This window comes from Schistocerca americana, chromosome 4 (genome assembly GCF_021461395.2).
Source record: "Schistocerca americana isolate TAMUIC-IGC-003095 chromosome 4, iqSchAmer2.1, whole genome shotgun sequence".
In the NCBI taxonomy this organism is placed as follows: domain Eukaryota; kingdom Metazoa; phylum Arthropoda; class Insecta; order Orthoptera; family Acrididae; genus Schistocerca; species Schistocerca americana.
Window position 1 is genome coordinate 278,225,302 of NC_060122.1, and position 21,174 is coordinate 278,246,475.

At 41.7% G+C, this 21,174-nt stretch overlaps 1 protein-coding gene across 1 annotated transcript in view; it reads right to left on the reverse strand.

The window, feature by feature from the left end:
- Positions 1-20,413, reverse strand: part of LOC124613406 (carboxypeptidase A1-like) — a 56,165-nt gene extending 35,752 nt beyond the window's left edge. Inside the window, exons 1-2 of the mRNA XM_047142110.1 lie at positions 20,337-20,413; positions 152-361 (exon numbers count right to left, since the gene is read on the reverse strand). Of these exons, the coding sequence (XP_046998066.1) occupies positions 152-361; positions 20,337-20,413 (287 nt within the window). The remainder of the gene's footprint in view (positions 1-151; positions 362-20,336) is intronic.
- Between the last annotated feature and the right edge of the window lie 761 nt (positions 20,414-21,174).

Consider the following 21,174-nt stretch of genomic DNA (forward strand, 5'->3'; position numbering starts at 1 on the left):
TTTCGGTCAGCACCAGCTACTTTGCTGCCGAAATAGCAAAACCCGTCTACTACTTTCGGTGTATACCTCTTACGTAATTCCCTCAGCATGTATGCTATGTATAGAAGTGATGTGAAATGAAAGAGGCCTATCAAAGAGATTTGAAACTTACTGTTCGAGGTCATCGATGAGGACGTTGTGCAGCACTCCTTGGCGATCGAGGAATGCTCGGAAGTGGTCGTGCACGTGGGGCGGCACCCTCACGTCCACGGGGTGGCCGGCACGGTGAGCTCGCGACCAGAAGTCGAGCGCCGGGTGCTCCCGCAGCTGAGACAGCGTCTGCAGCTGCTCCTCCGTCGGCACCAGACGGTAGACTTTGTGTCTGCCACAGAAAGACGACAACTGCCTCATTACGTTCTTCCAAATATCTATTTAAACATATGCATTACTTGACGACTGCGGAGGAACTGCCATGTAATAGCTTTTGTGAAGAATGAAGCACCGCAAACGAAATGTACACTTCCAGGAAAAAAAAAAAAATTAGTACGCCTGATGACGACATATGCCAACTGGGGATAGTAGGTGTTCTGATAATAGTTTCAACGTCAACCGTCAACAGACAGTAGTGGCATAGTTACCAGAGTGTGTCTACCCTTTCACAGAGAACGGCCAATGCCAGCCTCAGTGTGGTGCAAAGGTGTGAAGTAAGCAGACATCTATGCCACGGAGAAGCACCTTTGCTTCCTACAACCAACTGAAAGAGTTTTAAAGGAGAAAAATTATGGCCTTCCAAATGGCGGGATTGTTCTTTCGGAGAATTGCCACACACGTTGGACGTGTTACGTCAGTGGTGCAGTGATGCTGGTATCAGTAGTCACGTGAACGTTCTCACACCCGTAGACGAGGTTCTGGATGTCTACGTGGAACAGCCGCCCGCCAGGATCATCATGTTACAAGGAGAGCTGTGGCAGATCGTACAGCTACCACGTCTCAGATAAGAAGGCTTGTGAGCCTAGACGTGTCAACACAAACTGTTACGAACCGGTTGTTAGCAGTGTGTCTCCGGGCACGCACTTCTCTGCCCGTCTTCCACTCACGCCACAGCATCGACGTGCACGGCTCGGCTAATGCCGTCAGAGGATCACTTGGAAGATGGAATGGCCAGTCGTGGTCTTCAGCGACGAAAGCAGATTCTGCCTGCACGCAAGTCATGGTCGTTTGCGCGTACGACGTAGACCTGATGAGCGCTATCTTGTAGACTGCATTCCTCCAAGACACACTGGCCCCACCCCAATTTTAATGGTGTGGGGCGCGATAGGTTACAACTCTTTTTCACGTTTGGTGTTTCTGGAGAGGACGCTAAGCAGAACTCGGTACGTGCAGAACGTTGTGAGACCCTTTCCTTTTCCTTTCTTGCAACAGGAAGGTGATGCAATGTTCCAGCAGGATAATGCTCGCCCACACACTGCCTGTGAAACACAACGTGCTCTGCAAGACGTGCAGAAACTTCCCTGGTCAGCACCATCTCCGGACTCGTCTCCAGTCGAGGGGGTCGAGAAGTGGCTCCTGCGACCTGTCAAACAACAACTCACACAGGACTACGAGAACAGGTCGAGCAGCCGTGGCATAGTATATCCTAGGACAGTATCCGCCACTTGTGCGATCGACTGGATGCCAGAGTCAGCGCCTGCATCGCTGCCCAGGGAGGCTGCACCACGTAATAACACGGGCGTATCAACATTGGTTGATGCTTCGTACCTCTGAACCACTTGTGCAACTGATTTGTAAATGTAATAATTACATGTACTCCATGTAAACTGTTACAGCAGTACATCTTGGGTGAGCTGGAATCCTCTAAATGGGTGGACAATATTTTTGCCAGCAGTGTACATCTGGAATAAATTATATACAGCCCATCTGACGATTGTACTGACTAAGCTCGGCGTTAAACACTGACCTTCCCCGTCACGCAAAACAGTGTACCGCCGTTAGCCCAAAAAGTTTGGTGACTGGATTAGTAAAAACGTTAATATTGTGGTTTTAATGTTTCGGGTGTTCTATATAGTCCACCCTGACTTGATTAAAACGCGCAGCATGTCCATTCAGCCACCGGATTCTCTAAGAAAAATATTTCATTGGAATATTGTTCAACTCGCATTGACTTGAATGTCGGTTTTGTCGTCAAAACATCGATCCTTTATGTGAATTTTTACGCTTTGTCGTTTTATGGCAGATTCGAACTGACAACACCAAGTCTCTTCATCCACGGTGAAGTCTTCCAAAACAAGTATCCAAGAGTTATTTTTGTTCGGGAGTCAAGCTGTGCGGGACAACTTTGCACACGTTATTTTTCGTAGAGTATAACTCTAAACAGATAAATCAGGCCGGCTGGAGTGGCCGATCAGTCCTAGGCGCTTCTGTCTGGAACCGCGTGACCGCTACGGTCGCAGATTCGAATCCTGCCTCGGGCATGGATGTGTGTGATGTCCATAGGTTAGTTAGGTTTAATTAGTTCTAAGTTCTAGGCGACTGATGACCCCAGAAGTTAAGTCGCATAGTGCTCAGAGCCATTTGAACCATTTGAACTCAGAGCCATTTGAACCTGCAAGGAGCCATGGAGGACGAGCCTGATTACTGGGAAGTTATGATGCAGGTTCTGTTTACTTTACTTGTACATGAGGTGGTTCTGTTGTATCGTATTTACATTATCCCATGAAAGAACGCGTTATGAATCAACGACAGACTCATTCATTACTCAATGCTGTTCAGAGACGTACAGCACAATACGATGGGGAAGCACAGGTACAATAATTCCTGGTCGCTGGATTGGAAGGGGAGGCTCTATTCCGTGGCCTGCGAGGTCACCTGACCTGAATGCCTTTGATTATTTCCTACACGGATATCTAAAGTCACATGTGGATACGGAGATGGAATTATTTGTCAGGATTTTATCTGCCTGTGATGTGATTCGGAGTACACTAACGATATTTGTCAGGGTGCATCAGAATCTTGCTCGCCGATTTCCTGTTTGCATTGAGCTTGTAATGTTATGTGAGCCTCACTGACCCCTTTTTTTTTAACTAATATGTGTCTGATTTTATTCTGAGAAGCTCAGTAATGTATGTAAATACCGTAAATGTAAATTTGATTCAAAAAGTACTTGAAGTGAAGTGAAGCGCAGCTGGACAGCAACAAACTCTTTAGTGCGCAATCCCTGCAACGATAGTAGTTGTGAATCTTTGAGTATGGACTCTAAAATAAAAAAGACAATTGATTAATAAAAAAAGAGAACTGTTAATCTGTATCTTGTGGAAAGAGGACGCGTAGTTTGAAGGAAGTTTGTGTTCCAAGCAAACTCTTTTTCTCACGAAAAGCAGATTGCTGTTTGATCTTATTTTCTTACAACAGTGGTCCCTTAGGTATGATGAGCTACGAAAACTTGGGCTCAAAGCTATCCGCAATACGGCCAAGTAACTAACAGAGTCGTATTTTAAACCTTAAAGAACAATAACTTCCTCCAACTGGTGCAGAAGCTGATCATTCAAGGAGGCAGCAACCAAAATTCAGGTACCAGTTACGACTTTAAGTAAAAATCTCAATCAAAAATCTCTCTCTCTCTCCCTCTCTCTCTCTCTCTCTCTCCAAACACATACATAAATATTCATATTATTAAGATAAAGTAATTTTATAGGCTTGATGACCGGCCTTTCAGCACATTTTTTTAAGATACAATCCAAATGGTTCTTTCATGGTGTTAATGATGGTATCTGCAGTGAACTAATGTAAATAAAAATTGCACAGTAATGTTATTCTATTCCAAATACCTCCTTTAGCTGGCTTCGCCAGCACCAGGTTCCCTACCTCAAATTGTTCAGTGGAGCATCCTGTATGTCATGTTAAATCTTTGCTCGCTCTTACGGTAACAGCCTGCATATGGTTGCTGAAAGACAGCCATGCTCAAAAGTATAAGAAAAGTTAAAGATGTTGCTCCATTGCATTTTGTGATAATGAACAACGTAGACGTGCAACAAACGCACGTCCGCTACTTAACGGTGTCTACTGTCTGCAAACGACTAGCTGGTCGAATGCGCACCTGTTGTTTACGGTTGTTAGTTCAAGCTGCCATCGTAATTACTGCGCTGACTTCGCTTATACTCCAGGAATAAAATCAGTCTCGGAACTTGATGGACTGACGCTGTGTGTGCTGGCCATTTATGTCAATCATTTACTGCTTAAAACTTTTCTACATATCCTCCAAGATTGTATTTATTCTAAAGATTTGCACAAGGTGTTCAGGTTTTCATACCTTTAGTGCATACTGTGTTGTAAGATTTATTAGCACTGGTAATTTGACACAAATATACCATATGGACATATAGTTTAGATTGGGAGGGACCATCGTAGTATACAGATATACAAGGACAATGGAAGTAAAACAAACCTACAAATATATGTAAATGCTACATGAAAATCGTTTATCGAAATGGGAATACGTGAAGCCCCCAACGACTGTCAGAGCAGAATCTTATCGAAAACGTCTCAGCAAATCCAAAAAAATTTGTAATCATTTGTTCTGGCTGTCATTGGCGCCTAAGTTAAAAACTCGTAGAAGAAACAGATACCGAAAGTGAAGGAAGCATGCATACGCAGGTATGCTGAACTATGTTTTCAAATGCACCTTTATGAAGAAAGATGCAGGATTATTGCCTCAGTTCATCCTTGCACCATTTCTAAGATGAGTAATTTAGATATTAGTATCAGTTCCGTTAAGAAACAGCTGAAACAGTTAGGAGTAAGCGAGACCGTGAAGCCCGTTGGAATCCCTGCCAGACACAATTTGTAGCTGAGTTAAATCCTCACCAAACCACAGTACATTGTAGATCCCTTCCACAAAGAATTGTTTCCAATAATTGGGCGAAAGCAAAGTTTTTACCTTTGTAGGAGAAGCGCAACGGAAGTGACTCCAAAACTACCTTTCAGTGTTACCGACATCCGTATTTTACGCCATTTGAGAGCATATTCTGAGCTCAAACGTTATGAGCTGCATCGAGGAATATTACCTCGCACATGACAAAGAGTATTGATCCCGTACACATCGGCCGCACGAAAACCAATTCTTTCTTTGCTCACTTGACATTTGAAAGCTATGGACCAGGGAAATCAGGTAGATGTAGTACTTCTTGACTTCCAGAAAGCCTTTGACACAGTATCAGACCAACGCCCATTAATGTGTATACAATCATATGTGGAATCAAACGAAATTTGTGGCTGGACTCAGGATTTCTTGATAGGGAGAACGCAGTACGTTATTTTGTGTGGAGTGTCATCGACAAACGTAGAAGTAACTCAGTGAACGCAGATGACTTCCCGACTTCTCGATTCCTCATGAAGCACCTGCCAAGACCAACAGGTAGACGCCTTCGTTGCTATTTACATGTAGATCACTCCAGTCATGTGCTGTCAACACACTCAAGAGTCTCAGAAACATTAAAAATTTGTGAAATAGTGAAGTATTTCACAATAAAAATAAATGTTGTAAATCTGACCTGAAGTCCTGGTAGAAGTGTGCTACCGTAATAATAGTAACTACGAAAGTGAATTTAAAAGTGCTGGTTAATAACATAAGTAATCCAGATGGTACTGAATCCTTTAATGTGCTCATGACGCGTTTCGGGCTTAACCTATCATCAGATGGCCATTTAAGATGATTGGGCGGACATTATCCAATGTCCTTGTCTATGCTTTTAATGATCTGAAATGGTCATCTGATAATGGGCTACTCCAGAAACGCGACATGAGAACATTAAGGGATTCAATAGTATCTGGATCTGTGTTACTTAAGCGACTTACCAGCATTTCTAAATTCAGTTTCATAAGAATAAATAGTTTTCTTTGTTTCAAGAGCGCTCAGGCACACATTTTTTTCGCTGTTCCACCTGACACCTGATAGGGGGGCTTTGCTTCTTCATAGTAAATACAAGAAATTGGCAGAGGCCTGTCGTTAATAGGACATAGCCTACGTACGACATACTTACATACGTTAATTCCTCCAATCAATGTTAACTGGTAATGTTACGTGCACCTAGCGGCTCAAACTATTTTTTCATTGGATTGTAAGAGTTAATCTCAAACGTAGAAATGTATTTCAATTAGAACATATTGGTCATAGCTTTGGTTAAAACTCATTTATTTCCGTTTGAAACGTCCTTCTATTTCAAAATTTATCATATTATTAATTATTCTCTTTTTCAAAAGTTTTCACTACAGCTTCAGTGATGCATTTGTTAGTTAAGTCTATTTTTGATGACTTTGGTGCATGTTTATCGTAAGTAACATTACATCAACGAATATTTCTGCTGACTTAGTGTTGCTGTCATCTGCTTACTATCTAAGTGATTATTGTGATGCGTTTACTGAAAACGTGTCGTGAGTCAAAATCACACTGTCTGACATAGCAACAGAAATGAGTTTTGGAGTGACTTATTTCGTTTCCAAAATCAAATGTGAGGGAATCAGTTTGGCTTTTAATATTAGTTCCTTAGTAATGTTGTTGTTGCAGTCTTCATTCAGAAGACTGGATACGTAGTTGTCATATATAAGGGCATTATCTCATTTCTGTCTAAAAATTGCATTGCATTTCAGATGTAATCTGCATTCGATCAAACAAGTTGATCGGCAACATGCCATGAGAAACTATTATCATCACTCATGACGGATTTTATAGTATTATGTAGCAGAAATTTAAGCAGCAACTCTGAAAAGTTCTTTCAACCAATAGGGAAGAAAAGGAGCGAAGCTGATGGTAGAAAAAGATATCACATATGGAAAAAAAATTCTTGTGCCAGGTGGGGAGGGGTTGCGAGGGTGGGGTGGAGGTGTTCGCACATCTCATAACATCATCAAGTATTAAGTTTCTAATTTGTAATAAGTGGTAAATTCCACCTGTCCTCCGCAACTATGTATGGGAAGCCACTGATTTTGAGATAGTAAGAATCTGTGTCAGTTATCCCAGATCTGAAGAAAGCTGATTGTGAATTCCAATTCTGATAAAAGAATGACATTTTAAATTATTTATTTTGATCTCCATGTTGCTAAGATGTAAGCAGTGTGTTACAATTTCTTGATTTCAGCTTTATTTGATGGCCTCACAATTTGCAGCTAATATCCTCTATGTCAATCGTTGATACATGTTGGAATACTGAAACATTAGAAAGCATGAAGGTGAGCATCCTGTAGATGTAAGGAGGAGGTAAATTTACAGTTCGTGTTGCTAAGAAACGATTTTACAATGGTTAAGTGTATTGATGATGATGAGTTCCTGTCTCTAGTTCTTACTCTTGATCAAATTATTATTAGTTTCATGGAAGTGTTACAGTACCGAGCAGCGCAGACTAGAATGTATACACTGACGAAATTTCAAAGTTTCAAAACATTTCAGCCGCTTCAACGATTACGTTCCGCCTTGTCCATTTGCAACATTGACTCACTATAAAAATGAATTTATTGTTGGTAAAAGTAAAGAAATAGTTATCAATTTATTGTATCTTGCGTTTCACGGCAATGCTTGGTTGACATATGCAACTTCAAGTATGTAATAATATAACATTCTTTACCAAAACAGTTTGTGAAAAAAAGATTTTTTTCATATTTAACTACATGTTGGAGCAGACCAGTCTGGCAACAGACCATTCAGTTCTCTAGTTAAGCGTTTCGCTTTTTTCGAGCTGTGAGAGACGTTTCTAACAGTTCAGTATGTTCTGTGTGCTTAGAACTGGTACCCACTAACAGTACAATTGACTTTATTTTCCAAATTGATTTCTGTCTTGACATGTGAAAACATTAAACTTTTTCAGATATATTAACTGGGTTCAAGGCTGCCTGAATGAAACCAAACACCTAATACCGTAAATCAATCTAGCGCGCTTTCATTAACTTAAATATGCGTGGCATTTATTGATTTACATTTTTGTGTGTAACGACATGACGTCCATCGTATGTCACAATGTACATCGATTCCATAAGAAATTCTATTAACTCATTACACTCTCAATAAGGTTGAGCGAATTTCTGATCACTGAAAATAATTTCATATTTATGGAAACCCATTCCTTCTTCTGTGTAGTTTTTTTTTCCATTCAGAGGAATCGGAACTGCGACAAAATCAAACATCTGTGTAGAAGTATGTCGAAGTATTCGTTAAACACTCTGTAGTACTCTCAGTGGCAATTTTTTTTTTTTCGAGAGTTTGCGTTTTTACGTTTCACACTACTTCTGAACCTGTAGTGACACCTCTCCATGTACAATACTCTTCTTACTTTTAGTAATGATTCAAAGAAAATCACATTTGCTGTCAAACAAAGCACCCCCTTCTTTTAGGGGTTGGGTCAGAGCAGGCAGAGGGGGCAGGGGTCGTCTCGCTACTCCTGGTCACGTTGTCCTCTTCGCACCAAAAGGAAGAAGGTGGGAAAGGAGGGATCGGGAAGAAAAAGAACAAAGAGAACGCTATCCAGAAGCAGGACTTTTTTTTAACCAGTCGATGTATACAACGTCACATCATGCCATGAAGAAAAGAAAAGAAAAGAATAGGATCCTCCGCCCTCCGATTGCAAGAAAACTAAACATTCACTCCACTAGTAGTTGCTCCTAGGGTCCTAGTTTATCTCCTTGTATCTTTTGTTCAGTCAGTGTTCCTCGTTCTAAAGTCATCTTCGTTGCAACATGCTCATCATCCATCGGCATTGATGATCCAGCTGTGTGGCGGATTGTGTAGTGCACTCCAGAGTTATAAGAATATTGTCTATATCTGGTGTTCCTTCCTATCGTGCAATGCTGTTCCTGCATGAAGTTCCAAACGTCAAGTACATCTTTTGGGCCATCCCTGAAGGAGAAGAAGAAGAAGAAGAAGAAAGAGAAGAAGAGTTCGGGCAGTGATGAGCGCCGTAGATATCTGCAGTAGAAAAGCCAACATTTCTTTGATGAAGTACAAGGCCACTGCGGCCTCTCTGCAGCTAACGAGGTGTTCGCCCATGTCAGTCACATTACATTGCATGCAATAGAGGGACTCCACACTGCAGATTTCAGACAGACATAGCTGTGTGATGTGTTTACTACTGACTGTCACGTACCAAGTGGGTCAGACGTCAGAGTCGAGCATGCCTGTGTGGACTGTCCACCACGAGAAACGCCTTTGTGTGCTAGAGCATTTCGTTTCCTCCGCATTCTATTGCCATGTCTCTTGCAGGGCACAGTAGAGCTTCTTCGCTGTCGCCAAGGGTGGAGTCAGAAAAGCATCACATGTGTGAGTTCCAATCAGAAGTGCCCAAAGTAGAAAAATGGTTCTGGAATGTTTTGCAACAACACTGTGGACTGACTCCAAGGAGGCTTTCGCTAGTGCCTCCAGCAGCAAGCTCGTGAGGCTGGTGGGATAGCGATGCCATAACTGTAGATGCGAACTAACAAACAGGACAACTGATCTATCGAACTTTGAAGAATATTCCTGACCTGAGTCTCCATAACGGTGTGGGCCACTGGGTTCATAATGGAAGAGCCTGTGCGACTTGCAGGTTGTGCAGCGCTGGATAACCATTGGCATACTGTGTCCTCTGGAAGATCTTCAGAGTCTGCCGGTGGTGATCTGCTATGCCTGCTCTAGTTTGGTGAAGGAGTTGCGTATAATTATGGGTCGTTGTACAGCACTTATCAGCCATGAAGTGAAAACCTAATCATCTCATCTGGTCGCTGAACTGTCGCTGACTCCGTCAGGTGGCAGTCCCATCCCTGTACGCATTGCTGCCCCAGAGGTCTTGACACATTCCATGGTGATTCTCTTATTGTCACTGCCATGTAGGCATCAAGCCTACCGCACAAGCAGTGCATCTGAAGGTGGTGGTACCATGCATCATCCCAGTTGATCTATGGCGTAGGCCACATAACAAAGGTTCTATTGCCAACAAGTATATCATATGTGATGGGCAGCTTCGGCGCACCGGTGGACCTGGTTGGGCGCCTTTAAATGACTATTAACAAGCACCCTTGAAACGGTGCTGGTATCACATGCTCCAGAAAACTGCAGTCAGCAATGAGTGGTAAACTTGATCAACTGCTTAACTAAAGTCGATGGATGGCAGTTCATCAGGTAAATGCCTTATCTTCGCCAGGTTATCGTGTCCCTATATCAGCTCCGAATTGTGCATATGATTGATCCTGCAAAAGTACGTACTGTATCATACCCCTGAAATGCATAGCCATCAATCTGGTGAATACTGTCATGCCACTATCCAGCGGTGTCAAGGTTGGTAATCATGGATGCGGTAGCCACCATTTGGTTTATGAACAGGTACTATCAATCCTTCTAAGAACGTTATGGGAAGTGTAACATCTGGAAACATCAGTTCACAGCCTGTCTCTGTTCAACACGATACCAAAAACTGATTGAAGACCTGATAAAACACGAAAATGCACTCCATTTAGTCCCAGGGTCTTGTTAGCCGCTCCTCTGTCAATGATATCGGATACCTCGTCTTCAGTCACGTCCCCTGACAAGTCCACTTCTAATTTCTGTAGTACAGGGCTGTGGGTCAACCCTGATACGTCCACAATGACTGCTGGATCCGCATGCTGCACTGAATACAGTCGAGCAAAATGGTTATGTAAAGCTTGGCTATATCGTGTTATTCGTTGAGACATCTACATTCCTTTGTGTCGGCAATGTAGACCAGAGATCATCGCTGCCTTTTGCACTTCGCTAATATGTGATACACTGAAAGTTGTTCCACGGGCAGGCTGTCTTGTGCACGCATGTGTACTACAGCTCCTCCTAAATGGAGGCGCTTGATAGAAATGATCTTTGCTGTGGCCAGTATGTCCGCAGAATGCAGCTGATCGAAACACTCCCTAAGGATGTAAAGTAAATGTCCATTGTGTGCTTGTGCCATGCAGCTGCTTCTCTACTGCATGTTATGAAGATTGTTCTGAGGACCAGTTTCGTGCAATCAATCTACCATCTTAAGGCCGAGTGGTACAGACCATGGCAGTGAACACACTTATTTCATGTACCTTCCCCAGCTTATCGACTGATTGGGGAGATCAAGTGGGCAATATTTAGCTTCCATGGGCTTGTGCGTCACCACCCCATGAGTGAACTGAGGGTTATGGCACAAATGAAGGCCAAGTGATCCGAAAAAAGTGTTGACCATACGTTCGCTTTGCATATCGCTGTCTGTAACGTGCACGTGACATAAATCCATTCGAGTCGGCTGGAGGAGTGACTGGTCAAATGAGTATAGCTGTGTCTGTCGCCATGGATGTGGCGCCAGATGCCCACCACTTGAAGATCATGGATGTCAAACTCACTGTACAGGGAGTGGCGCGAGAGCTGGTCTGAAGGTACTTGTGTGCAACTGAAGTCTCTCCAAACCACCATGTCGTCTAGTCGACACTGACAGAGCAGCGCGATGCCTTTGACAAAAAACCGAAACGTTGTTGCTGTCGCTCTGTACCAAAAGGGGCATAGATATTGATGATTCGGACTCAGTTCACTGTGGCAGCCATGACCCATGCGTTGAGGAGATATCACACGTCATCTTCTACCAAGCTCTCTTTAAATAAGACGGTGATGCTGCTACTAGTGGGCGAAGCATGGGCGACATTAGCTGTGTAACCTAAGAGATGGGGAAAGCTGGCTATGTACACCTCTTGCAAGAGAGCGATGCTATGTCTGCAGCATTAAACATTTCTTGCGCATGGAGAATTTATTGCGCCTTCTGAGAGTGAGGAAGTTGTTCGCTACCAGCTGAAAAGTTTTTCGCCTTGTCTCCACGTCAGGTGGTGCTGTCATGGACGACGATAGATGGAATATCGTCATCAAAACTCCATTGACTCACTGCCACTTACTTGGGCGCCAGAACAGTAGTGGCACACTGGGTATCACCCCCTACCTTCCTCCGTGTCGTCTGTTAGAGCGCCACATTCAATGTTATCTGCTCACTTGTCAGAAGATGCAGGCCATCGTTCATTGTGTTTATGATGCGATCGTTACTTGCGGACGTAAGTTTCTATGTCAGAGTTTGGAAGCTGATCAGACGCCGTTGCTCCCTCAGTAAGGAAGGCAGGTTTCAGCACGACCCTGTTGTTGACGTCCATGTTTCCTTGTGGTTCGCCCAGTTATGATGGTTGAGGATGTTGCAAGGTTGTCGTCGCCTGAGGAGGTGGGGTGACCTTGGTCGTGTCCTTGATTCACAGGATGTCAGAACCGCAGTTGATCAGTGGTTTCTCTGTCCATGAGGGATGTCCGTTTTGCTTTGACATAGGCGAGGGGAGAATGACCCTCACCTCTGCTGGCTAAAATTCTCCTACCAGCTTTTGCATCAGTCGGCATTGAATATACGACGACCTGACGTGACCTTCCTGTCCACAGCCAAAAAATATGCATGGTTGGCCATCGTACATTACTACAGCATAGCACGACAGTATAGCAGTATGTGTTTTATCAGTACAATTTTTATTTGGCATACACCATCATACTCCTCGTAAGGCCCAAACATCTGTCATTTCTGAGCCACATGGCTGATCACATTTCCTTACTGTTGAAAGACCACAATTATGACATTGGCTGGCACCTCAGAGGGAAGTCTTAAACTATAATGGTACACAAGCCCAGGCTCATGCGGTCCACTGTAACACCCAATGTGACCACTGGAGTGTTTCAACTTAAGCGACTTAGCAAATTTGTTCACCACAGTTGTGCAAGCCTCAGCATTTACCATCTTGATACAAATGAAGCTGGCTGGAATTGAAAAGTGGATGCCCACGATGTCAAGACTGTCTCATAGGAATCTTTCAATCTCATATGCATATATGATCATTCTAAAAAGTGATTTTGAACATGGCCTGTCTGTAGGAGTGCATGATATTTAGAACTTGTTTCTAATGTCTCACAACAGCTGGGAAGTGAACAACTCCCTCTGCACAGCTCCGATGATGGGAGACAAGCAAGACATCTGTGCTTCACCACTGCCAAGAGCAGACTGCCCACTGGGGAGACGAGGAAACGAGAATAGCGTTGAGGCGGTGCAATAGCTACTGATTTCACTTTTAATATTTAAGTGTCTTATTATTTAAAACTTTTGTTTCTCATTGACTTGGTATGAGAAGATGTGAGATACTACTTTGGTCTACTGATTTCAGTGGGTACCATATTTTCGAGCTGCTCATTAAATATTTTTTTAATGGAGAGTTAACTAAAGGACAAATATTTACTTTGTAATGTACTTCACTGTGATTATAATATTAGGTTGCATGTGTATTACGCCATTTGAGAGAGACGTAGCGATGCCAGAGTCATTAACAAACGGGAACGCGGACCATAGGTGCTGTCGGATGTAGGTGCCGAGCTGACACTTAATTTGAAGGCTATTAGTATTACAACTAATAAAAGTACTGTTCCTTTGTCAGTTTGAGGGTGTATGTAAGATTTTTGGAGAGAGTTAAGACTGAACCAGCATATCAAGCACTGTGTATTATATTCTCAACTTCGTGTTAATATGCGGTAAGCGTGCTTTGACTTTCAAACGTTTCATAGGCGTTTGAGTAAATGCACAAAACCTCGTGGAAAGTGATAGTGTGGAAGTCGCGCAGCCATGTAGGGTTAGCACTGATTTAAGTTTCATTTTTTCTAACAGGAAGCATTAGTTTCTAATACTAGAGAATTAGTAGATTTATCAGGTTTTCCTAGGAATCAGCGCCGAACCAACCAGTGTACTGAGTTAGATTAGAAAAGAAAAAAGTGGTCCAGCATCGCAAGGTCATTTTTGTAGTCGGAAAACCGTTGTAGTTCTTACCACCAACGCAGTTTTAATGTCGAAATCTTTCTTCGAATGCGGCAAAGATTTAACTTGTAAGAAGGTCAAACAAAAACATTCAGTCAACATCATCAGAAGATACAAAAGAAGTTTAGAAGCATAATTCAAAGATTTTGTAAGTTTTTTTCCGTGAAATAGTAGAAGCATTCATTTTCGTGCAGTCGACTACGCTGTGATATCTCTAAAGGAAATACAACGTTAGGGCAGGCATACGCACTTTAAAAATTATTTGCCAACGCAACTCTGATTAGACATTTCAGAAGTAAAAAGTTATAAGTTGTTCACCTTTCCATAAAGAATTCAGAGTTGATGACAGCTTAACGATTTTAATCAATACAAGAACGCATTGGGCTCGGCGTATGTCATTAAAGAAGTGATAGAAAAAATCCAAATGATTTATCGTAGTATGATCCAGCAACTATCGCTCAATGGTTCTTGGGAAACGATCATTTTTCATCAGTTACTATTATATCAGTCGTGACTGCGTATTAGATACTACCTCTTTCAGATTATACAGGGCCAAGAATATTGCCAAGGCTAGTGCAATATATTTAACAGTAGTCGTCAATGCCACAATACGTAGTGGGAATAATAAAAACAAAAAAACAAAAAAAAACGATAGACCTATTTGATAAAGATTGAAGGAAGGGGTGGCGTTAAAGAAAGGACGTACGTTTTTAACAAACAGCTAACTTACAAATTTTTCATTTAAAAAAAAGGTTCCAGTGAAGCCCCCTTTTAATTTGCCGTAAAGAAGCGAACTATCTAGAGCAGTTGTGTGTGTCGATGAGTTCTGTCGACACTGCTCGTCGGAAAAATTGTGAATTTATGAATGACAGTATTCATTGTGAACCTCTAAAAACTGCCGGCCTGAGTGGCCGATCGGTTCTAGGCGCTACAGTCTGTAGCCGCGCGACCGCTACGGTCGCAGGTTCAAATCCTGCCTTGGGCATGGATGTGTGTGATGTCCTTAGGTTAGTTAGGTTTAACTAGTTGTAAGTTCTAGGGGACTGATGACCTCAGAAGTTAAGACCCATAGTGCTCAGAGCCACTTGAACCATTTGAACCTCTAAAAACTGATTCATTTTTTGAATAGGATTTTGGTTTCCAAACAATAGCTGACAATCGTCCCCAAAGAACAAGCTGGCGCTAGCTGTATCGCATAAACAAAAATGTAACTGGAGGTTGCAGATATCTACACGTGCGGGGTAAACTTCACAGATATAAGGCGCGCAGACGATAGGTACAAAAAGGCCGGAAGTTGACTTAATATCCGTAAACATCTGCCAGCCAATACTTAACATTAAAGGATCAAACTCAGGTTATGACTTCCCCGCTCTTGAACTTCACCTCATCCTCTCGTTTCGCTAGGTTTCCCACATTCGTCTATATTACCTACTTTGTTTTGAATTTACTTTACTGATGTTTTCAAGACATTCTAAATTCTTTGATATTCTTCTGATTTACCAGTTGCACATCATTTCGGTAGTTATATTTATATTATGCCCCAATTTATGCATTACCTGTGATTTGTAGGTAATTTCCTTGTTAGAACTTTTGATTTAGTTGAAAAGCCTTTTGAACTTATAATTTAAAGAGAACTCACTCCGTGCAGCAAAGATGACTTTTGGCCTATGGGTTTTGCAACAGACCATTCATAAGTAATATCTTTATAAATGTTCTTCAACAGGTTGCTATCTGACAATGGTATAGTCGTTAGCGTCTGGCGACAGCCTTGTAAATGGAAAACTGCTTCACGAAACAAATAAGTAATAATGAACGACCACAATTTTTGTTTTCATTGAGAAATATGTGTGCATCTACAGTTACCCAACTTACACCTTGTTAAAGCTTAACGGGAAGGGGCGCTGTCTGAGTCACCCTCCTACCACAGCTTCGTCATCATGATCATCATCTTCATCACCTTCCTTTCGAGGATTATCCTATTTCCTGTTCTGAACTCACAACCAAAATCTTTCCATCTTTCCTATATTTTCTGCAGTTTTTCAATATCTATTTTCCCGTTTGACTTGTAGTTTGGGATCTTCTGAGGAATACCGTGACCTGGTATTCTCCGATTTTCACTATACTTTCGAATTTTTTTACTCATGTTGAAAATATTTCATTCCGTTCTAATATCTTCAGTTCTAACCGCATCTATTCTTGTACAGCGCTTCGTTCTTCCTAAAAACCTCATCTCTACTGTTTGAATTTAATTTCTGGTTTTTGTGGAAACCCAGTTTACGCTTCCATAGAATAACACAGGAACCACCATCATTTTATAGACTTTCGTGATGGCCTCCTTTTGTGTTCTGAAAATTCTGCCATGGGCAGTTTGAAATTAGTGTATTTTATTTTCAATACCAGAGTCAAAAACAAAACTTACAGCACAAGCTAAATAAGAGATTTGAGATAGACTTGTTCTAAAACTGAATTATCTAAAACGATTTCGTTATCAACTTTTACATCTGCATTTATGAACAGTGAGTTCAAAGTAAGTGAGTAGGTAATAATCCAACCCATGTCTCAAACTTTCGTTAGTAAGTACTTCTTCTAACTAGTTTCTAACTGTGTTTTATTACAATGTGTGAATTTTTGTAACCAATTTTCATTATCTCACTGGTAGTAGTGAACATAGCTATAATACTATATAAAGACAATTCTTTTTTTTTTTAACTTTATTACCAAAAATCTCGAAGAGTTCTTAATCCGTTCACTTCAGGTTTTTAAATGACACTCTAATATACGTCCGAACCGACATAAGCTACATAATTTTTTTAAATATGTATGAAGAGAAAATGTTATTAGTAAACATCTCGAAATGAGAGAATACATATTTTTAATTTACGTAGTGTGTATATATACATCACTGTATAAATATAAGAAGTTATTTAATGTTGTTACCAAAATTCTCGAAATTTTCCTTAGTGATTTACTTCTAATTTTTCACGATGCTGTAATAAATGTTTGGATGGATATAGAGCACATTTTTTAAATATAAATCCATACATATTATAAAAATGGATGTGTGTGTGTGTGTGTGTGTGTGTGTGTGTGTGTGTGTGTGTGTGTGTGTGTTCCACATGTCCTTCTAATTAAGTTGAGCGATTTCAACGAAACTTAGTATATATATATATATATATATATATATATATATATATATATATATAGTGTACTGTAATATCAGACAACAATCACCGTAAGAGTCTGAACCACCTATATGTCAAGTGGATGGGGACGGGGGTGAAAAAGAAGCGAAGCCCGTGACGCATGAATTCCCAGACTTTATTCATACATGAAAGCAATTAGCGTCTTGCAACAAATTTTGCAAGACTTTGAAACATTCACGAAATGTTCTCTCGCCGACTGCTCCCACAAAATGATCGAAAGAAAAATGTTTATCGCTAACAACTTTTCTGCTGTACATGCAGTAAAATTACCGGATGAGGCATGACGTTATGATTCGTAACTTCTTTTATTACTTCTTTACTACTAACTGTATTCACGACACATTTTACAGACAGTATGCACATGTACCACTTAATGTGAGTACCAAATTACATCACTATACGACACGTACTTCAGAAGATATGACATAATAAACAATGAGAAGCGTGAAAAACTGCCGTATCATGAATGACATTTGAATTAATTACTTCTTTGTTACGAATGCTATTCCCATTAAATTTCGCAGACAGTATCCACGTATGCCCCTGAATCTATCTAGAATATTGTCTCATTGTACTACTTATAGTTCAGGACATATGGGATGCATTTAAAACTGCTGCATTGTGCATGAAGGTTAAATTTATTACTTTGTTGCTACTAACTCCATTCACAACACAATTTTTCAGATATTATCCAGATATGTCGCTGAATGTACCTACAAAACTATACCATTGTACGACACAAGAGTTCATACATTAAGCACAACGCCATACACTGTGTGATACTGGCATGGACACATAGCTATAAGGCACGCTTTTCTGCGCTAGTGTATTATATGTGTAAGGGGGACACATTGTTAGCAAAGTCTAGAGAATTTCTTCACCGATTTACTTCAAATTTTTACGCGATACTCAAATAGACGCTCAGACAGACATAAGCCACAATTCAAAACGCTGTAGGAAAAGAACCACAACTCAGAATGAAATTTGAACAGCATGTTATTGACATAGGGGGAAACGTCAGGAAGAAAAAAAAAATTGACGAAAATTCTACCAATTTTACGCGTAGTAGGCGGCGTCTTCACGTAGATGAGATCAGCTACAAATGACAAAAAAAAAGGCTCTGAGCACTGGGACTTAACATCTGAGGTTATCAATCCCCTAGACTAAAAACTACTTAAACCGAACTAACGTAAGGACATCACACATCCATACCCGAGCCAGGATTCGAACCTGCAACCGTAGAAGCAGCGCGGTTCCGATTGAAGCGCCTAGAACCTCTCGGCCACAACGGCCGGCTACAAATGACAGATAACCCGCAATACGACTGCTATGGTTTGAGTTGCACGATACACCATCCGTACTGTTCAGTGTGCATCAATGCAGAAATTCGGTAGTCAACAGTTGTGGCACTGTTAGTTAGGTAAGCCCATCCACCGCGAGAAGGCCGTACCACATCAGAAGGGGAAAATCGGTTTCTAATCATCCTGAGCCTAAAAACTGCATTAAAAACAAATTGACATCGCTTTTTAATTGTCCTAGGGCCAAAAAGCGGTGCCTAAATGTCGCAACATCTTTCAGATGAACCCACAACCAGAAGTCACGATGATTAAAATCAGGTTATCTGGATGTCCAGGCTGTAGGGATATGACGGCTGATCGTTCTAGTAGCATTTCCTAAATGCCTCTGCAGTAGCCGCACCACTGGCTGTGCAGTACACGGAGGAGCGCCATCTTGCGTAGAATTGATCCTACCCACCCATCCACACTGTTGAAGGTTTGGATTGACTTTGGTACACAAAACAGTTCTATAGCGTTTACCAGTGACAGGAAAGGTAACAGGACCCACAGGACTCATCTCGAAAAAATACGGCCCCACGATAAACGATGCTGTCAACCTGCATCGCACATACTTACAGAATGAAGTGGTAGCGGCTGATGTCTGTACGGATTTTCCGTTGCCCATATTATGCAGTTATGTGTATTGGCATGTTCCTGGAGATGCACATGGGCATCGTCTGCCCACAGAATGCTGCATGGGCATTCATGCAAACAAGAAATCCCAGAGGGAACTTTTGTCTTGCTGGTAGGTCAGTAGGGACTATCTCTTGAACGGATAGCAATGCGGGATTTTTCGTGGGATTTTGTGCACCTTGCTCGCAGGCGTGTCCAACATTCAGGCAATTCCCCGTGCACTGCGTGTTTGAACACCACCGCTCGACTCCTACCGCAATACTGTGGCCACATCTCCAACGGACGTCGCATGGACTACTTCCCTCCCTCCGCCAAAATTCACATCGAAAAAACCTCAGCTGGCCGCTGTGGCCGAGCGTTTCTAGGCGCTTCAGTCCGGAACTGCGCTGGTGCTACCGTCGCAGGTTCGAATCATGCCTCGGACATAGATGTGTGCGATGTCCTTAGGTTAGTTAGGTTTAAGTAGTTCCAAGTCTAGGGGCTGATGACATCAGCAGTTAAGTCCCATAGTCCTTAGAGCCATTTGAACCATTTGAAAAAGCCTCTCTTTTCGAATTTTGCAGTCATTTTCTGCAGACACTTAGCAGACATCGGACCAATGCCTTTTTTCATACCCTTGAGTGTCCCGAACGTCTGCAAGGCTACTGGCCCACAATCATCATTCTTATAAAAGAGCTTTATCGGCAGTGTGCAATCCTTCGTGGGGAAAGTTCATACTGGGTGTCTTGGACTAAACCGAGGAACAGCCGTGTGCCGCGCGTTTGTTTGTGCGCATATTCTGACGCTTACAGTGCCATATAATGGTCAAATTTTCGTTAGTTTTTTTCCGTTCTATGACGTTTCCTCCTGCGTCAACAATATGCTGTTCAAATTTGACGTCGTTCTGAGCATTGGTTCCGTTTCTACAGCGTTTTGAAACTGGCTCTTTTATGGACACCATGTATATCCAGATCCAGCACCATGCACCCAAGATAGCAACAATTTCCCCGATTCATTTTAAGCGACTTCAATTCCCTAAATTATCAATAAACAAAGCTGAAGGTCAGGAGGAGATTGGAAAGAGCATGGACAGAGAGAAAGGGAAGAGAGATAGAAGGAAGGATATTATGGACAGAGAGAGGGCGCAGACGGAAGTTAGGGCATATTTCTAATTCCCCTACATATTTAGCAATTACGAAGCATTACCGGGTTCGCTAGTTTCATAGAAACGTTAAGCAAACTGGAAGAGTGAGGATGCTGTGAAAGTTAGATTGACAGTCATCAGCGAAATGAAACATTTATTACATTGTTGAAATGTGTGAAGCTATAAGTCCATTTCTATGAACGGCAAATGAAGGACGCCTGTCAGATTCACTCACCCCCTGTAGGAGACAGCTGCCAGCGCAGACACCAACAGTGTTGCCAACAGCAGCAGGCCCAGTCCTGAGGAGCGCATCGTGACGTTTGCATCTGTGGCGCGCAGTCTTCGTATCTATAAGCGCCCTTATCACGGCCTTGTGTGTGCCGCCGATGGGCATTGCAACACCACCTCTCATTGTCCACTTTCATTCAACAACTCATCAGCTCTTCAAAAACCTGATGTAAATACGTATCCAATACTGGGGTCATTAGGGTCAAGTTCACATCTCTACTCCCCCACCCAATTCTCTTCCTAAATAACAATATAGTTAAAACCTTTCTAACTTACTTAAGGATTTCTATATTTAGTTTCAACATTCCTATGTTTATTTATATTTATTTCCAACTATTTCAGCCAACGTCGTAGACTAAAGTGCCAAAAAAAGCTATGGGTCTCTATAGTGGCAATGAAAAAAATCCCACACATACACAGAAAGAGGCAAAGAAACAGTATTCTCCACATTTACACGCTTGTAGCTTGTATAACACAAGTCTGCAAACTGGTGCTCACAATATTAGTTCCAAGGGAGATGTTGATAATAGCAAGTGCACACTTCGATATTATATTGTATAAATTATGACGTTGTGAAACATGTGACAGTTTATTGTAAATATAGTTCTTAAATAAGTTGCATTGCTGGGGCATGCTCTTTTCATTTACGTCGCCTGGGATACGAGACTGTATCAGTCAGTTTAGGTATAATACCGCAAAGTGAATCAAAGTTTATCTTTCGAATGAGGTAATTTGTTTTTTAATGAAATAACTTCTTCTGACTTCAAAGAAGTTGTATTGTCTGT